We start from the raw sequence: 19841 nt of genomic DNA on the forward strand, positions 1-19841 counted from the left end.
AGGAACAAATCTAGTTGACCTCATCCTCATCAACCTACCTGTTGCAGATGTATCAGTCCATGACAGGATTGGCAGGAGTGACTACAGAACAGTCCTCATGGAGCCAAAATCTTCCACCATGTTGTGTGGCACTCCCAACTTATTAAAAGGAATTTCATTTTGAACAGATTTAGTAATGCAAGACTGGGCACTGAAGAAATGGTGTTTGCCATCAGCAGCGAATCTGTTGCCTCAAGGCCCAACATATCACCCAATCTATCACGAACACCAAATCAGAGGATCAACCCAGGTTCAATGAAGAATGCAGGAGGGCATGCCAGGAGCAGCAACAGGTATACATAAAAAGGAGATGTCAACCTGGTGAAGCTATAGCATCAGAATTATTTGCATTACAAAAAAAATCAAAAACACTGAGTATAGACGGACTAAGCAACCCCTACAATCATACAATCAGGTCAAATCTCTCCAATTCTACCACATCAAGTCATAAATGCTGGTGGCTAACTGAACAACAAAGGAGGAAGTTCCACAAATATTTTCATCTTCTATGATAGAGAAACCCAGAAGATAAGACTGAAGCATTTGCAACTACCTCCGGCAAGAAACAGCAAGTGGGTGATCCATTTCAGCCACCACCTGAGGTCTCCAGAATCACATGTTCCAGTTTTCAACAAAATCGATTCACTCCACATGGCAGCAAGACAACATTGCAGCAATGGTGCTGGAGACTTGTGTTTCAGAGCTTGCCGCATCCTAAGACAAGCTGTTCCACAATATCGGCATGTACCCAACAATGTAGAAGTTGCTCAGTCATGCCCGTTTGACAAAAAGCAGCACAAATCTAACCGAGGCAATTCCTGATCAACCAGTCTACTCTTGATCATTAAAGTGAGAGAAGGTGTTGTTATTGACAGTTCTATCAAACAGAACTTACCTGCTCACTGATGCTCAGTTTAGTTTCGTCGAGAGCCATAGTTCCTGACATCTTTAGTCCAAACATAGAAAAAGGAGCTGAATTCAGAGCTGGGTGGGAAGATGAGCTGTGAGGAGGATGCAAAGATGCTTCAATGGGACTTGGACATATTGAGTGAGTGGGCAAATTGATTGGCACAAGAAATACAATGGAGACAAATGTGAGACTATCAGAGAGGTAAATCAGTATCTGAACAGCAATAGATGGGCAACAGGGGAAATGCAACAAAACCTAAGTGTCTGTTTACACCAGTCACTGAAAGGAAGCAAGCAGCTGCAGCAGGCAGTGAAGAAAGCAAAGAGTAAATGATCTTCATAGTGAGAGGATTCAAGTATAGGAGCAAAGATCTTTTGCTTCAATTGTACAGGGCCTTGGTGAGACTACACCTGGCGTATTGTGTGTAGTTTTGATATCCTTATCTAAGGAGGGACACTCTGGCTCTGGAAGAGGTGCAACAAACATTTATCAGAGTGGGATGGCAGGGCTGATGTATGAAGAGAGACTGGATCAGTTAGGGCTATATTCACTGGAGTTTAAAAGAATTGGGTCAAGATCAGAGTGGTGCTGGAAAAGCACAGCAGGTCAGGCAGCATCCGAGGAGCAGGAAAAATCCCTTCATTAGGAATTAGGCTGGGACTCTTGGGAGAGGAGGAGTAAGGTGGGGGAGGGGGGGCGGGGGGGTGGGTGAGTGGAGAGATAGGTGGATGGAGGTGGGATGAAGGTGATAGGTTGGAGGGGAGAAGAAAGAATTGGGATGAGTCTCAGATACCTATGAAATTCTAACCGGACTTACTGAATACTTTGCATTGGTATACACCAAGGAGAAGGGCATGGATGATGTTAAGATTAGGGAGGGGTATGTTGATATTCTAGGGCATAAGAGGAAGTGTTGGGTACCTTGAAAAACATTAAGGTACTTAAGTCCTCAGAGCCTAATGAGATTTATTCCAGGATACGGAGGGAGGCAAGGGAGGAGATTGCTGGGGCCTTGACATCTTTATATCTTCTTGCCATAGGTGAAGTCCCAGAGGACTGCAGACTAACCAACCTTGTTCCTTCGTTTAAGAAATGCAACAGGGATAATCCAGAAAATTCTAGGTCAGTGATATCATTCCCTCAATGATAGGGAAATTATTGGAAAAGATTCTTAGGGACAGGATTTACTCTCATTTTGAAAGGAATGGACTTACTAGGGATAGTCAGCATGGTTTTGTGTGGGGGATGTCTTGTCTCATAGATTTGATTGAGTTCTTTGAGGACGTGCCAAAGGTGATTGCTGAGTGAGGATAGTGGATGATGCCGACGTGGACTTTACTAAAGCATTTGACAAGGTCCCTCATTGTAAACTAGTCCAGAAGATTAAATTAAATGAGATCCATGGTGAGTTGGTAGTTGATAAAAAAAAACTAGCTTGGTCATACAGAAAAAAAGAGGGTAATTGGAGAGGGGTGTTTTTCTGACTTGTGGTCTGTGATCAGTGATGTTCTGCAAGGATCAGTGCTGGGACTCCTTTTATTTGTAATGCATATACGTAATTTAGATTAAAATGTAGGTTAATAAGTTTGCAGATGACTCAAACACTGGTAAAGTTATGAATAGTAAGGAAGTTGTCAAATGATACAGCAGGTTATAGATCGTTTGGAAAGTTGAGTGGAGAAATGGCAGATGGAGTTTAATCTGGACAAGGTCATGCATTTTGGGAGGTCAAATGCAAGAGGAAAGTATATAGTAAATGGTAGAACCCTTAGAGTCACTGAAATACAGAGGGAGCTTGGGGTATAAGTCCATGGCTCCCTGAGAATGGTAATACAAGTAGGTAAGATGGTGAAGAAGGCATACCACATGCTTGCCTTCACTGGCCAGGTCAGTGAGTTTAGAAGATAGCATGTCATGTTTCAGCTCTGTAAAACTTTAGTTAGGCCACATTTGAAATATTGTGTGCATTTCTGATCGCCACACTATAAGAAGGGTGTGGAGGCTTTAGAGAGGGAGCAAAAGAGGCTTACTAAGTTGTTGCTGGGACTGGAGAGTATTTGCAATAAGGAAAGTTTGGACAAACTTGGACTGTTCTTGCTTTTGAGTCAGAGATCGGTTTACAAAATTATGAGGGGAATGGATAGGGTGGAAATGTCAAATGCAAGGGGGCACAGGTTTAAGGTGAGAGGAATATGTTTAAAACAGATGTACAATGTTTTTTGTTTACAACAAGGGTGATACGTATCTGAAAATGTTGCCAGGGGAGGTAGTAGAAGGAGATATAATAGCAACATTATACATACATATGAACAATTAGGAAATAGAGGGATACAGACCATGTGCAGGCAGATGGGATTAGTTCAAATGGTACCGTGGCCCAGGCAGGCATAATGGGCAGAAGGGCCTGTTCCTATACTGTACTGTTCTATGTAGGACCAGACAGGGTGAATACACAATGTTCCCAATGACCAGGCAGCCCAGAACTAGGGGTCACAGTCTAATACAGGGTAAATTATGTAGGACTGAGATATAGAGAAATTTCTCCACCCAGAGAGTTGTGAGCTTGTGCAATTCTCTGCAAAGTGGTTGAGGTCAAAATATTAAATGTTTTCAAGAGGAGTTCAATGTAGTTCTTAGGGATAAAAGTGATCAAAGGGTATGAGGATACAGTGTAAACAAGATACCGAGCTGGATGATCATACTGAATGATGGAGCAGGCTTTAGGAGCCGTATGGCTTATTCCTGCTCCTATTTTCCATGTTTCTATGTTTTAACTCAAGATTGAAGTTGGGTGCTTGCTCTGACATCATGACAACTTTTGACTGAGTATAGTATTAAGAAATCCTAGCAAAGCTGAAGTTAATAGGAATCAGTGGGAAAACATACTACTTATTGCAGTCATACCTTGCACAAAGGAGTTTGGTTGTGGTTGTTGAGACTAATCATCTCAGTGTCAGGACCTCTTTGCAGGATTTCCTCAGTGTAGGTTCCTAGACCCAACCATCATTGGCTGCTTCATTAATGCCCTTCCCTCCATCATAAAATCAGAAGTAGGAATATTCACTGAAGATTGCACAATGTTCAGCACCATTTGAGATTCCTCTGAATACTGAAGCAGTTGATGTTCAAGTGCAGCATGATTTTGACGATATTTTACATTTAGACTGATAGATGACAAGATACACCCCTGCCATACAAATGCCACAAAATGACCATCTCCATTAAGAGAAATTCTAACCATCTCCCCATGACATTCAAAGACATTCCACCACCTCATTACTAACTATTAACTTTCTTAGGATTACCATGGAATTGAAACTAAACTAGATCAGCCATTTACATACTGTGGATACAAGAGCAGGTCAGAGTTTGGGAACATTCTAGTGAGCAACTAATTTCCTGACTCTCCAAATATTGTCCACAACCTACAGGGCACAAGTCAGCAGTGTGATGAAATACTGTCCACTTGACTGGGTGAGTTCAACTCTCAAGCGCACCATCAATATACCATAAAGTAAATGGAAGGATTTTCCATTTCTTCCTTACTCCTGTCTGTCAAAGTCTTGTTCACGTCTATCAAATTGCCCCTTAAATTACCTTAACACCAAGGAAAACAACCCTAGTCTTTCCAACCTAACTTTGCAGATTAAATCATCCTTGGAACCATTTGGTAAATTGCTTCTGCACTCTCTTGAGGATTGTTATGCCTTTCTTAACGGGTACTGAGCATAATGGGATGCATTATTCTAGGTTCAGCATAATCTACCTCTTTTATTATACTCAATGAATTTTATGTTTTTCTTGGCTAAGTCCAAGTTGTGCAAGATTTTTTGGGAGAATTTGTTATCAGAAGGTCTCAGGAGTTCTCTCATCCTAAATGACCAAACTCAGTTTATTAATTATCTATCCCACCCATAGCATCTCTCATGGCTAACCTTTGCCCCACCTTGCCACGTACTGTCCCTAGAACAACTCACCACTCCGCAGACATCCCAGAATTCATTACCATGCTTTGAGTCCACCCCATCTTTAAAAGCCCATTGTGTTACTGGGGAAGAATAGTCAGTACAGGGCTGGCCTCGCACCATTCGTGACATTTGTCCCAGACATGGCAGACAGGGGAATTCATTGCCCTGCTTTGCAGGCAGGGTACTGATGGACAGGCTGGTGTCCATGAGGAACTTCCTCCTCCTCAAAGACCAGCATTGGAGGTCACGACACTGGATCACGTCAGCCAGCCTGATCGGAGGGTGAGCTTGCGTTTAAGCAGTCTCAACCATCTAGAGGAATGCTCAGTATGATATGAACAAGGTCAATGCCCTTATCCATCTATCTGCATAAGTGCCAGTATCTAATCTCCATAACTCACACTCACTTTGTCTCTGCTCCCATAACCCACCTCCTACCAAGTCTCGTGTTCTATAACTCTCACCAATGGCTGAAGCATCTTCCCAGTTTGCTTTCACTCATCCCTAACTCTGACACCAGTTGCTACTCATTTGCTCACAACATTTCCCCATCTACATCAAAACTAACAGCTGGACACCCATTTTTGGCTGCTGTAGTACTTGCCTCATTCCAATAGGAAAACAATACATAATAGGGACCAGTATCAGAGGCTGCCCTTGACTTACATTACTTGTATTCCTTGAAAAAGATTATTCCCCTTGACTTGACTGAGCCCTGCTGACAACTTTATAGTTTTGTGTCTGTGCTAATCAGCATGGCAGGACAGAAATATGAGCCTGGTATCTCTGGCTGAGGTGGCAAAGCACAATCGGCAATGCAATGCAATGCGATGCTCTGAGCATCCGGGTGGAGGTACAGAGAGTTAGTGCTAGGACTGCAAACAAAGAGCCCAGAAGTGTAGCCTTTTCCAGTTCTTAAGCTGGCTGAGTATCCCTGAATCCAGTAGCATTACAATGAGAGTTGTTGGTGCAGCCCAAGGTGCAACAATGAACTGCAAAAGCAATGTGCAAGTTGATTGGAGATGTACCATGAGACATTAGAGGCTTGCATGTGCAGGATACCAATGCCGGTAGCTATGGGGTGCATCCAGCCAAGGCCAATGGAGTGTATCATGAGATGATGGTGCCCTGTTTCCAACATGGAGGTCCTTCAGAACAAGTGCTGATGTGCTTGCTCTGGTTTCCTTTTTGTATCTCCCCAATGTTCAGCTTATATCAGAACTTGGTAAGAGAGCAACCTGAATATGTTGTGAGTTTTGGAGATATCATACTGTTTTAACAATCAATAATGAGTATCAATTTGCCTCTTACTGCTGTCTACCAAGAATCTCATCATGCTGCCCGTGAAGGCAGGAAAGGTGGAGAGGGGTGATGTCCATGTCAAGATTGGTCTTGTCACACTTGGTTTCCTGATTCTGCCACTAACCTTGCCATAGGCCATAGTTCTTAGACCCACAAAGATTCCGTTTAATGTCTATTTTTTTGGTACCCAGTATCCTTTATCTGCTAACCAGTCTCTCGAGATTTCCTGATTAAAGCCCTTTTGTTCTACACACTGTTTAGAACAGTGCCATTAAGTCCACAGAGTCATAGAGATGTACAACATGGAAACAGACCGTTCAGTCCAATTCATCCAACCGACCAGATATCCCAACATAATCTAGTCCCACCTGCCAGCACCTGGCCCATATCCCTCCAAACCCTTCCCATTCATATACTCATCCAAATGCCTTTTCAATGTTGCAACTGTACCAGCCTCCACCACTTCCTCTGGCAGCTCATTCCATACATGTACCACACTATGCGTGAAGAAGTTGCCCCTTAGATTTCTTTTATATCTTTCCCCTCTCACCCTAAACCTATGCCCTCTAGTTCTGTACTCCCCGACCCCAGGGAAAACACTTTGTTTATTTATCCTATCCATGCCCTTCATAAATTTGTAAACCTCTATAAGGTCACCCCTCAGTCTCCAATGCTCCAGGGAAAACAGCCCCAGCCTGTTCAGCCTCTCCCTGTAGTTCAGATCCCCCAATCTTGGCAACATCCTTGCAAATCTTTTCTGAACCCTTTCAAGTTGCACAACATCTTTCTGATAGGAAGGAGACTGGAATTGCATACAATACTCCAAAAGTGACCTAATCAATGTCCTGTACAGCCGCAACATGGCCTCCCAACTCCTGTACTCAATACTCTGACCAATAAAGGAAAGCATACCAAATGCCTTCTTCACTATCCTATCAACCTGCGACTCCACTTTCAAGGAGCTATGAACCTGCACTCCAAGGTCTCTTTGTTCAACAATATTCCCTAGGACCTTACCATTAAGTGTATAAGTCCTGCTAAGATTTGCTTTCTCAAAATGCAGCACCTCGCATTTATCTGAATGAAACTCCATCTGCTACTTCTCAGCCCAGTGGCCCATTTGATCAAGATCCCCTTGTAATCTGAGGTAATCTACTTTGCTGTCCACTACACCTCCAATTTTGGTGTCATCTGCAAATTACTAACTATACCTCTTATGCTTGCATCCAAATCATTTATATAAATGATCAAAAGTAGTGGACCCAGCACTGATCCTTGTGGTACTCCACTGGTCACACGCCTCCAGTCTGAAAAACAACCTTCTAGAACCACTCTCTATCTTCTGCCTTTGGACGAAATGGCTAGTTCTTCCTGTATTCCATGAGATCTAACCTTGCAGTCTCCCATGGGGAATCTTATCAATTGCCTTACTGAAGTCCATATAGATCAGGTCCACCGCTCTGCCCTCACCAATCCTCTTTGTTACTTCTTCACAAAACTCAATCAAGTTTGTGAGACATGATTTCCCACGCACAAAGCCATGTTGACTATCCCTAATCAGTCACTAAATAAGTGTAAATCCCTCCAATAACTTGCCCACCATTGGTGTCAGTCTCACTGGTCTATAGTTCCCTGGCTCGTCCTTAGCATCCTTTTTAAACTGTGGCACCATGTTAGCAACCTCTAGTCTTCTACCACCTCACCTGTGAATATCGATGATACAAGTATGTCAGCAAGGGGCCCAGTGAATAACCTCCTTAGCTTCCCACAGAGTTCTACATACACTTGATCAGGTCCTGGGGATCTATCCACTTATATGCATTTCAAGACATTCAGCACTTCCTCCTCTGTAATATGGACATTTTGCGAGGTGTCACCATCTATTTCCCTACATTCAATATCTTCCATGCCCTTTTCCACAGTAAATACTGATGCAAAATACTCGTTAAGTATTTCCCCATGTCCTGTGCTCCACACAAAGGCTGCCTTGCTGATCTTTGGGGGGACCTATTCTCTCCCTAGTTACCCTTTTGTGGGTTTAGGGTGTAGTTTTGCTCGCTGAGCTGTAGGTTTGATATCCAGACGTTTCAATACCTGGCTAGGTAACATCATCAGTGGCAACCTCCAAGTGAAGCGAAGCTGTTGTCTCCTGCTTTCTATTTATATGTTTGTCCTGGATGGGGTTCCTGGGGTTTGTGGTGATGCCATTTCCTGTTCTATCAACCATTTATCAACCCCTCAGAGAACATCACCACAAACCCCAGGAACCCCATCCAGGACAAACATATAAATAGGAAGCAGGAGACAACAGCTTTGCCTCACTTGGAAGTTGCCACTGATGATGTTACCTAGCCAGGTAATGAAACGTCTGGATGTCAAACCTACAGCTCAGCGAGCAAACCTACACCCTAAACCTCAACCTGAGCTACAAACCTTCACAAACCTTGCAAAAATTACCCTTTTGTCCTTAATGTATTTGTAAAAAAATGCTTTGGATTCTCCTTAATTCTATTTGCCAAAGCTATCTCATGCCCCCTTTTTGCCCTCCTGATTTCCCTCTTAAGTATACTCTTAAGTATACTGTCTTCATATTTTAAGGAGTTAATTGATTTATCTTGTCTATGCCTGACATATGGTTCCTTCTTTTTCTTCATCAAACCCTCAATTTCTTCAGTCATCCAGCATTCCCTACACCTACCAGCCTTTCCTTTCATTGTAACAGAAATATACCGTCTCTGGACTCATTTCTGAAGGCTCAAATTAGAGTGGTGCTGGAAAAGCACAGCAGGTCAGGCAGCATTAGGGGAGCAGGAAAATCGATGTTTCGGACAAAAGCCCTTCACCTGGAATCCTGATGAAGGGCTTTTGCCCAAAACGTCAATTTTCCTGCTCCTTGGATGCTGCCTGACCTGCTGTGGTTTTCCAGCACCATTCTAATCTTGATTCTGATCGCCAGCATCTGCAGTCCTCACTTTTGCCCCTCATTTCTGAAGGCTTCTCATTTTCCAGCCATCCCTTTACCTACGAACATCTGCCTCCAATCAGACTTTGAAAATTCTTGTCAAATACTGTCAAAATTAACCTTCCTCCAGTTTAGAACTTCAACTTTTAGCTCTGGTCTATCCTTTTCCATCACTATTTTAAAATTGATAGAATTATGGTCGTTGGCCCCAAAGTGCTCCCCCACTGTCACCTCAGTCACCTGCCCTGCCTTATTTCCCAAGAGTCGGTCAAGTTTTGTACCTTCTCTAGTAGGTACATCCACATACTGAATCAGGAAATTTCCTTGTACAGACTTAACAAATTCCTTTCCATGTAAACCCTTAACACTAAGGCAGTCCCAGTCTACGTTTGGAAATTACTTCTCCCTACCCCTTCTCCCAAAACACATCACCTCACATTTCACTCTATTAAATTCTATTTTCAGCTGTCCTATTTGTGACCAGTTGCAGATTATTTGCAGTATTATAATTGTTTGCCAATCTTCCAAGTTTGGTAATATTGAAGAATTTTGTTCCATATTTCAAGATCCAAGTCATTTTCTGCATTCTGTAGAGTGGGCTGATGATTCCAGATCCAGAGCTTCATCTCCACAACAACAAATTAGTTTCATTCCAGAGACGACAATGTTTGCTTTTGGCAGGAAAGTATGACAGAATGCAGCACTTAGTAAAATTGCCATAGTTGTGGGTTTGTTTGCCGAACTGGGAAGTTGACTTGCAGATTTTTCGTCCCCTGGATGTGGGTTTCCTCTCTGAGGGGGAAGGTTTGTTTTCAGATGTTTCATCACCATACTAGGTAACATCTTCAGTGAGGCTCCAGATGAAGCACTGATGGTGTAGCCCGCTTTCTATTTATCTGTTTGGGTTTCCTTGGGTTGGCAAAGTCATTTCCTGCGGTGATGTCATTTCCTGTTCCTTTTCTCAGGGCACGGTAAATGGCATCCAAGTCAATGCGTTTGTTGATAGAGTTCCAGTTGAAATACCATGCTTCTAGGAATTCTTGTGCATTAATGACTTTCAGTCTATTATAAAGCCAGAATTGGGGATAATCACTGATGATTGTGTATTATTCAGTTCCATCCTCAATTCCTCAAAAAACGAAGCAGATCTGGACAATTCAAATGGGCTGCCCAGTGGAAAATAATGTTCATTCCAGCCAAGTACCAGGTAATTCCCATCTCCACCTGGAGAGATGAGAGAAATATATTCCCTTAGACATTCAACCAATGTTGAAGTGCCCACTGTCAATATTCTGGAAGTTACTGTTGACCAGAACCTGAACTGGGCCAGACTATAAATGACATGGCTTTAAGAGCAGGTCAGATGCTCACCTCATGACTCCTGACAAAGCCTCTCCACAAGACACAAGTCAGATGTGATGCATTACTTTCCATTTGCCTAGCTGAGAGCATGGTCGAACAACACTTGAGAAGATTAATAATGTTCGGGACAAAGCATTCACTGGATTGAAACCCTATCCATTGCTGTGTATTAATTACAAGATGCAGTTCAGAAACTTGTCAAGATCTCTTCAACACCTTCCGAATCTGCGAGTACTCTACATAACAGACCAAGAACAACAGATGCATGATTCCATTGGAGTCACATACCGTCCTGACTTGGAAACATTACAATTTTACTTTGTCATCGGACTAAAGTTCTGATACCTCCATCTATAATAGTACTATGGGTGTTCTTTCACCATTAGACTGCAGTTCAAGAAGGCTGTTCACCACTAACTTCTCAGAGACATTTAGCATGTGCAATAAATGCTGCAATGCCAGCCCACATCCCATAACTGAATAAAAATAAAATCTAATCTAGATGCCCATTATCAATCCCCTCAAGTATTCAGCATGGCAAAGAAACAATGAATTCCTGGCTTAGGTTTTTAAATTGTGATACCTTTCATAACCCAATTAAAATAAACGGACTATATCAACTACATGATCAGAAAACCTAGGACACATATGTATGCTAATCTCTATAACCCATACCTTATTAATCAGACAGAATTGTGTATGACTGTGAAGGTTAATAAGATGTTCTGCACTTAGCTCTGATAAAATTAGAAACTGTAAGTTTTCCTCTGTTTTTAAGCCAAGGCAGTTCATTCACACAACTTTGTCAGTAAAAGATAATCACCTATCACCTTTTTTATCTTCCTTGCAAAAAAAGTAATCTTCAAACCCACACGTAGATTTAAAGGTTTCATACAAAACCCATTAGCAGGCTGTGATACAGACTGTTTTAGAATCCAAACATTTAGGCATCTACCATTTCCACTCAAAGTATGTACTGGTGAGCTGTTGCTGTGAATTGGTTTTGCTAATGAGATTTAGTTAAGACCACAGGGTACCCATTATGTAGAATATTTGATTGTCAGTTACTATAAGTTGCCGTTGGTCAGCAAACTTCAGTCTAATTTCCCGGGTGGAAATAGGAAGGGGCAAGATTGTAAGATTTCTGCATAAATCAAACAGTTACAAAGCAAGGGAATAATATTTGGGTCTGAGGACCATGGCAGCATTATTAACACCTGCTGCTTCACTAATGGAGAAAGTATTCCACAATACATCAGCTGGAAATGTGTTATTAGTACAATCTCTCTCTCAAAGCCATTTACTGCCAATTAAATGGCCAGAACATCCTGTTGTTTTTTTCTCAGCAAACAAGTTTTTACTAAACAGTCAACAGATTTACTTTGCAGAATTAGTACTAAAATAGCAGAAGTTTTCAGGAGAGAGGAATATTTCCCAAGCTTTAATTTGATGGATTTCCTGCAGAATTGAAATATAATCCTTAAAAGAAACTTTGAGAAACAGCTTGCTTTTTCTATTATTCTTTCATCATAAATAAACACAGGCACAATCAGAAAAACAAACACTTAAAACAGACTTAATCTGTCATTTCAAATGGAATATTTAAACCATTTCCACAGAATAGTAATCATGCAACCTTTAAAACTTTTTTCATGGAAATTGAAAGTTTTTCTTTTCTCCACAGGTAACAGATTATGTAGTGACATTTACAGATTGAGAACTCAGAAAAGTCAGGACACAGATACACTGCAGGTGATTCTTCGACTGTGGACAGTTTTCAACTCAGTTCCTGAAGAACCGGCAAGGAGCAGTTTCTGTTCACAGGAAAATCACCTTAACCACAATACATTTTCTAAAATTTAGCAAATATGAGCTGTTACTGCGAAAAATAGGTTGCTGCATAATGATTGAAGAATTCATAACGGCTGGAAAATAACTGCAAAGTGCAGTGCCCACCTCCAAGCTTAAAGCATAATCCCTGTTTAATTTATGCTATTAGCACAGATGCTCACACCCACACTCCAAATGGAGAAGTATGCTATTGATCCAGGAGGCTAAATTGGAGATTGAAGATATTTCTTATAGCGTTCAATAGTGGGCAATGAGTTACCTTGATGGCTTAGCCTATGAAAAGGGAATAACAGATGGTGGGTCTGGCATTTGGGTGTCTCTTCCAGCCAAGTTAAAGGTGATCAAGAGAATCCCCACAGAAACATACACCCAACGCATTCAGGACTGAAGGTCATTGGAAGAAACTTGACTGGTTTTGAATTCCTCTGCATTTTAGAGGGATTGTTGTGACCTTCTCTAAAAGCTTAAATCCAGCCAGTCAGTCTACAAGAACAACAAATGAACTAATTCTAAGGGACAGAATAAGTCTCAGCTAGTTTCCATAATTTTCTCTATAAAACTGATGCCTGAGGTTGACAAACTTGAATGAAGTAAAATGTGCAACCTATTCTTTCATTGTCAAGCATTTGCATGCTTCAGAATTCAGGGGTTAACTGCAATCAACTCAGAAGCTGTTAGAATTATAGTCAGACTTACAGGAACATCCACATATTTGGAAGCTGCTTTCACCTTCAAAAGGAAATAGAAAGAAGGAAGATGAAAAAGTAATTTTTAAACTGAATACACACAAAAATCTATTAAATCACTGAGTAATTTTAGAGATATTAAAAAAAATCACTATAACATAATGGTCTAGATATTCCAAAGGCCAACGAGTTGGTGGAGCAGCTTTGTCTGGAGTTACACTTGTCTGGAGTTACACATTAGGAACAGGTGGAATCACAGACACAGTTAACTTCACAGGAACAGCTTGAGAAACCGAAGTTCCACTGCATCTAGAACCCTCCTGAAGAATTCATTAAAGTCAGAGAATGTGGAGAATCCTGCTTCAGTTAACCAGTGTTCCAGAAAGGATTAGAGGATTAAAATCTCGGTCTAACTCCTGCGTGATTATTAAATGACCCCAAACTCCGCACTCACTGACCCCAAATACACTTCCCCTACAGCCCCCAGGCCTCACACAACAAACCCCACCTGAACAGACGACTGCTTCCCCAATACAATTCCACACCACCCCTCAATTGGGGCATGACAGCCTCTTTCCCTGCTGACCCAAGCTTCCCTTTCCTTCCCCCGCAGCACCAGAGCTGACACACCCCCAATCCCCTCTTGTGGATCCAATACCTCCTCCACTTCCTGTTAGATGCAAGACATCTTTTACAACTTTATAAAACATTGGTCAGACCTCAGATAGAATACTGTGCACAGTTCAGATTACCACAGTATTGGAAGGAGATGGAGCAGAGGAGATCACCAGAATGTTGCCTGGAATGAAAAGTCTCTGGATGTAAGTTTGCTCACTGAGCTGGAAGATTCATTTTCGGATGTTTCATCACCATACTATGTAATGTTATCAGCGAGCCTCCGGTGAAGCCTCCACTAAAACTGGCCGGAAAATGGGAGGCTTCACCAGAGGCTCACTGATTATGTTACTTAGTATGGTGATGAAACGTCTGAAAATGAACCTTCCAGCTCAGCGAGCAAACTTACATCCAGAAGCTCAACCTGAACTACAAATCTTTTCCAAACTCGCTAATGAAAAATCTCAGTTATGAAGAGAGACTGGATAGGTTGGGCTTGTTTTCATTGGAGCAGAGGAAGCTGAGGGGTGAATCTGATTGAGTATACAAAATCATGAGCGATGTAACAGAGTAGATTGTGAGAATCTGCTCTCCATGGCAGACATGTCAAAGACTGAGGACACATATTAAAGGTGGGGAGCAAGTGATTTAGAGGAGATACACCCAGAAGGTGGTAGAAACATGGCATGTGGTATTTGAGAGGGTGGTGGAGACAAATACTCTTACAACATTTAAAAAGCATCTGGATAAGTGCTTAAAATGCCAGAGCATAGTAACGTATGGACAAAGTGCAGATGACTAAGTGCAGATAAATAAGTGCAGATTAGTGTAGTTTGATGTTTGCTGGTCAGCATAGAGAAGATGGGAAAAAGGACCTGTTTCTACGCTATATGACTCTAAGGTTCTCTATGTCACCACTAACGCACTGGCATGACACCACCATGGATGAAGCCACCATTGTCGCCAGAGCCGATATTCTCACTTCACTCAGGATCTAACACCTACCCCTTCCTTCTTGCTCGACCTGACATACCACTCTACCACCATCAGCAACCATGACCTCCACAAACGCTCCATTCTTTAACCCACCACGCTACTTCCTGGCATGCTACCTACCTGGCACACCATGTGCCTGGCACCCAAACCCCTTAACCAGCTGCCTCACTAATCCTACTAACCTTCATACTTAGCTTTTCACAAGAGCTGTCAAGGTGGCTGGATGTACCACTAAGCATTTAAATCACACAACATGTCATTTACTGCTATTAAAAAGTGGGTAAGGCTTGACTCCCATCTGGCTATCCAGCACTGTTGGATTTCTGAAGGAGCCAGGATCAGAATTGCTGGCAAAAGTATGTGGAGTTCAATGCTAATGCAACAAAAGAGGAGTGGGGTGGCAATCTGACTTTGAATAACATTTCTCAGAATATCTGAGCAAATGTCTTATTGCATTTCTAAACATGAGTGAAATGGAATGTTCATTAAAAGTTATGATTGAAGTGGACTGCAGAAATCTTCAGATTACAGTAGATTTACATGTATGATATTATACACCAGGCTGGACATTAAAGATGGAGATTAATGGAGAAAACATCAACACAAACAGCACAAGTTAAATTTAGTCTTTCTTGTGAGGGAAGGTTAGCAAGCTTGAGATAAGATGAAATCTCACACATCGGTTTGTTCCACCAATTCTGTCAGATAAATAGGAAGTTGGGATATTGAGAGTTTGTGTACTAGAGGTTCTACTGTAGACCCTACAATACAACTGGAGTAGCATTTACTGAGAATATTTCCAAATATACTTTTTATGAACAAGTATAAATGACAATTTTTATATTTTGTAAATAATTCTGAGAAAAATAAATTAAGATAAAGATATTTTTCTTACAGTGAATGACAGAAAGGATGAGAAGAGAGTCCCTTCATCGTATCTGGATAGTTTGGACAGTACTCCTTCCAAAATAGTGACAAACTAAATAGAAAATCATATTAGATTCACATTAACCAATTTGGGCTTAACGGTTCTAGACATAGAATAAAGAACAATACAGCACAGAACAGACACTTCAGCTCACGATGTTGTGCCGAACATTTGTCCTAGCTTAAGCACCTATCCATGTACCTATCCAATTGCTGCTTAAAGGTCACCAATGATTCTGACTCTGCCATTCCCACAGGCAGCGCATTCCATGCCCCCACTACTCTCTGGGTAAAGAACCTACCCCTGACATCCTCCCTATACCTTCCACCCTTCACCTTAAATTTATGTCCCCTTGGTTCTGTTTCTTCAAATCATAAAATAGATAATCATTACCTGCAAACGTAAGGTTTAATCTACATCTTTAATTGAACTTTTGTGATTTGCTACCAACATTGCCAATAAACTGCAAAGTATTGCACTATTAGATTAGATTAGATTCCATACAGTATGGAAACAGGTACTTTGGCCCAACAAGTCCACACTAACCCTCTGAAGAGCATCCCACCCAGACCCATTTCCCTACTCTATATTTACTCTTGATTAATGCACATAACACTGTGGGCAATTTAGCATGGCCAATTCACCTGACCTGCACAACTTAGAATTGTGGGAGGAAACCCACACAGACACGGGGAGAATTGCCAGAGGTGGGAATCGAATCTGGGTCCCTGGCGCTGTGAGGCAGCAGTGCTAACCACTGAGCCAGCGTGCTGCCCCAAATGACAACATTAATTTCCATATTGTTGCAAATGATAACATTAATTTCCATATGAATAAAATTGTGGCCAATTGTATTATGACCATTGTTCAGTTACGTTACTAAATAGACTCTTTGTCTACACATTTCCTCTAAATGAATCAAAGCAACTAATAGGAACATAGACAGTATGATTTTTGAAATTCATTATTACACTTTGAAATATCGATTAATGTTTCATTGTAATGGTGATGTGTTTTACATAAACCAAATAGCACTTAGCAACAATTATAGTCAGTAATCATTTGATCAAACTGACAGTTGAGGCATCACATTTTAAATGTGGTGAAATCTATGAAATTGGCTGCTATCTTAGATTTAATATGACCAATATTAAACATTGCCTGCAATAATTTTATACAGAGTTTAACTTTTAAGTGTGTCTTATTAAGATTTCAGTTTTCACAAAAAGCCATTTTGCACTGTACCTTTGCAACCATGAGAGTTATCATTTCTTTGACAGTTTCTTCAATTAACTCATCAATTTTAGAATGGTATTGCCGCTGAAAAAAAACAGAATCACATGGGCAAAATGGGGCACTTACTTTTAAAACAACACACTGGCCTAAACATGTCAAATCTTCATCTATAAGAAAATGTACACAGCTTTTTCCTCCTCTTGATCACCTTCAAATACAGTAAGGAATTTTAGGACCAGTTATGGTACTTGCTAAAAATCTAGCCTTGTGTGTAACTGACAGCAAGCAAGAAGCAGGCTTGGATCATTCTAATGGCAACATTTATGCATCTCCAGCAGAATTACAGGAAACCACTGGCCAAGACCTAAGACCTAATGATACCATGTGCTTTCTTTGAGTAAGCTTGAAGAAGCTAACCCTAAAGTTACAATGTGTGATGTTGACATCAAATAATTAGTCTGCTTGCGTCTCTCTGCTCTCTTTAATAATAACACACATCGTTTTCTGCAAAATAATGTTAGCATTTCTGATAAACATGCCTTAAGTGTTTGCATACTATTATCCATATATGGCCTGGAAAACAATAGTCAAATAAATACTAAATCAGCAGAAATGATTAAAAATAAGTTTTAAAATACACTTCCTCATTTATTTAAATTATTCTGTGTTTCTATATAAACTATCCTAATAATTTGGTCTCAATAATAATTTCAAATCAATTACAATTGATATATGCTTAAGTAATTCGCAAATCAACATTTAATTGAGAAGACAATGGCACAGTATGACATGTGCAGAGTTACCTATTAATTTCCAGAAAGGTCTTTCAATGTGAGAATTGTTTCCTCCAGGATATAACATGTTTCTGATAGGCAACTAGCACTGACAACAACGGTTCAATTTCCCAAATATGTATTTTACAACTAAGTACCTAATCTATAATTTAACAGTTGAACAATGGCACAATTATACCTCTGCTTTGAAATTAAGCCATATTTAATATAACTTGAATTATGCACAGATGATTTTTTAATTATGAGTATTAATTAGCTTCAATTAGTTTGGAATAATGAAAGGTTTGATGAGCAAATCTGATTATAGATCATCATTCAATGAGGGTTTTCTATCAATTATTGCAAGGAAATTATTATCCTCAAACTCCTGGTGCTCTAGTTCCCTGGCATTTCTCAGTCTCCCACTGGAAATGTGATGGGAGACTGGCAGATATACCAAACAAATAGTGAAAACAACTATTTGATGTCATTGCTGCGAGATTAAAACAACCCCAACAGAATTTCAAGAATTCTTTTTTTTTACAGTTTGCTTCATAACTGTGCCTTTGTAAATAGGGGCATAGAATACAAAACAAGTAAGTTATGATTAACATTGACAAATTACTGGTTAGACCTCAGCTGGAGTACTGTGCACAAATCTGGGCATCACATTTTAGGAAGGATACCAAGACCTTGGCGAGGGTGCAGAGGAAGATTACCAGGATAAGATCAGACAGGCTCTTCACTTAGGTGGAGGGAATAACAGAAGCTGGTATTGTTCTCCTTACAGGATAAAGGATTTAGGGGAACTTAGTGGATGCATTCAAAAATTTTGAGTGCTTTGCGAGTATAAGTGGTGGAAAACTGTTTTGGTCACTTGGTGGCATTAAATAATTTATGTAAGAATTAAAAGGAAATAAGGAGACAGAGGGTTGTTAAGATCTGAAATGCACTAATTGAAAGGTCGATGAAAGCAAATGCCATGGCAACTTTAGAAAGGTGATAGTCTTTTACAGTAACAGGGAAAAGTTGGATCGTACAACTTAATTGGATAGCTCTTTCAAAGAGCCAGAACAGGTTCAACATGCTGACTGACCACTTTCTGTGCTGTATGGTTGTTGATTTAAAATCTGAATAAAATTACAATAGTTCAGGGATATTCATTTCATCCTTGACTTTGACCCCTTCAAATGCTTGCATTTGAATGTAAGTATCCAAACTGGAGACTTGCAGAATTCTTGCTTCAAGTATGTGCCTTCTATGTATGAACCCCAAAGTTAGCAAGGGGAGATCAGTGTAATCTTCCAATAAATAAATTACACAAATATTGTATACCAAGAAACATAAGTTAAAGTAATATCCATAGAACATTGCTGCAGAGGAGAACTGAAAATGCTTTTATATGAAACACATTTCTCTATTAATCCTGACAATTCATGAATATTAAATTGTTGCAGATGTTTCTCCAATTCAATGTCATATTATTCCAGAATGAAATTAGAGAGACTGATCGATATAGATACTTCCAGCACAACTTTAATTTTCAAAAGGATTAAAATAGTTATATTAGAACATACTCTAATGTTTAAAGTACTGTACAGAATAATATGCATCTGTATATGATGTATTATTAATTTGTTTTATAAGTTATAATTTGGGAATAATGTGTTACAATTGATTCTGAATTATACTGTCAACACCTAACCAAAAATAATTATTTTCATGGAAAAGTGTTAACTTACTTCCTGGCCCACCTCCATGCTGCAAAGCTTTGTGGACTGTGTCTTGGCATCCACCATCACATTAAACATGGTGCATATTGACTGTGGGACACGGAAATCTGTTGACCTGCTTGTCTTCTGTAACTTGGCTTCAAATGCAATCCTAGTCCTATCAAAGAAGAGATTGTTTTGAAATCTGAAGTAGTGTCAGGGGCCATCTGTCAGGAGCATGTTTATAAGCATACAAATAGTACATTTTATTCAAAAATGTTAATTATTTGCATTATGTATTCATCAGAGCTTTACAGAAAAAGTCTTAATTGCAAATGACATTCAAACATATCTTCCTAATTTTTGCATATTTCAGTCTAGAACATATTAATCATTATTGTCATTTACTTTTACCTGAAATGAAACTGGTCGAGCCACTCCTAAGATTCTAACCTCATCTTTCAGCCACCTCTCCAACTAGTGGTGGAATCTTGATGAGGA

At 40.3% G+C, this 19841-nt stretch overlaps 1 protein-coding gene across 3 annotated transcripts in view; it reads right to left on the reverse strand.

The window, feature by feature from the left end:
- cadpsa (Ca2+-dependent activator protein for secretion a) overlaps positions 1–19841 on the reverse strand; it is a 628699-nt gene that overhangs the window by 95366 nt on the left and 513492 nt on the right. For 2 of the 3 annotated variants that reach the window (XM_060835661.1, XM_060835663.1), the window contains 4 exons: positions 19371–19518; positions 16865–16939; positions 15587–15670; positions 13091–13123 (listed from right to left, as the gene is read on the reverse strand). In XM_060835661.1, the coding sequence (XP_060691644.1) occupies positions 13091–13123; positions 15587–15670; positions 16865–16939; positions 19371–19518 (340 nt within the window). The remainder of the gene's footprint in view (positions 1–13090; positions 13124–15586; positions 15671–16864; positions 16940–19370; positions 19519–19841) is intronic. The other variant, XM_060835662.1, reaches the window with a different exon arrangement.

Source organism: Hemiscyllium ocellatum, chromosome 14, assembly GCF_020745735.1.
Source record: "Hemiscyllium ocellatum isolate sHemOce1 chromosome 14, sHemOce1.pat.X.cur, whole genome shotgun sequence".
In the NCBI taxonomy this organism is placed as follows: domain Eukaryota; kingdom Metazoa; phylum Chordata; class Chondrichthyes; order Orectolobiformes; family Hemiscylliidae; genus Hemiscyllium; species Hemiscyllium ocellatum.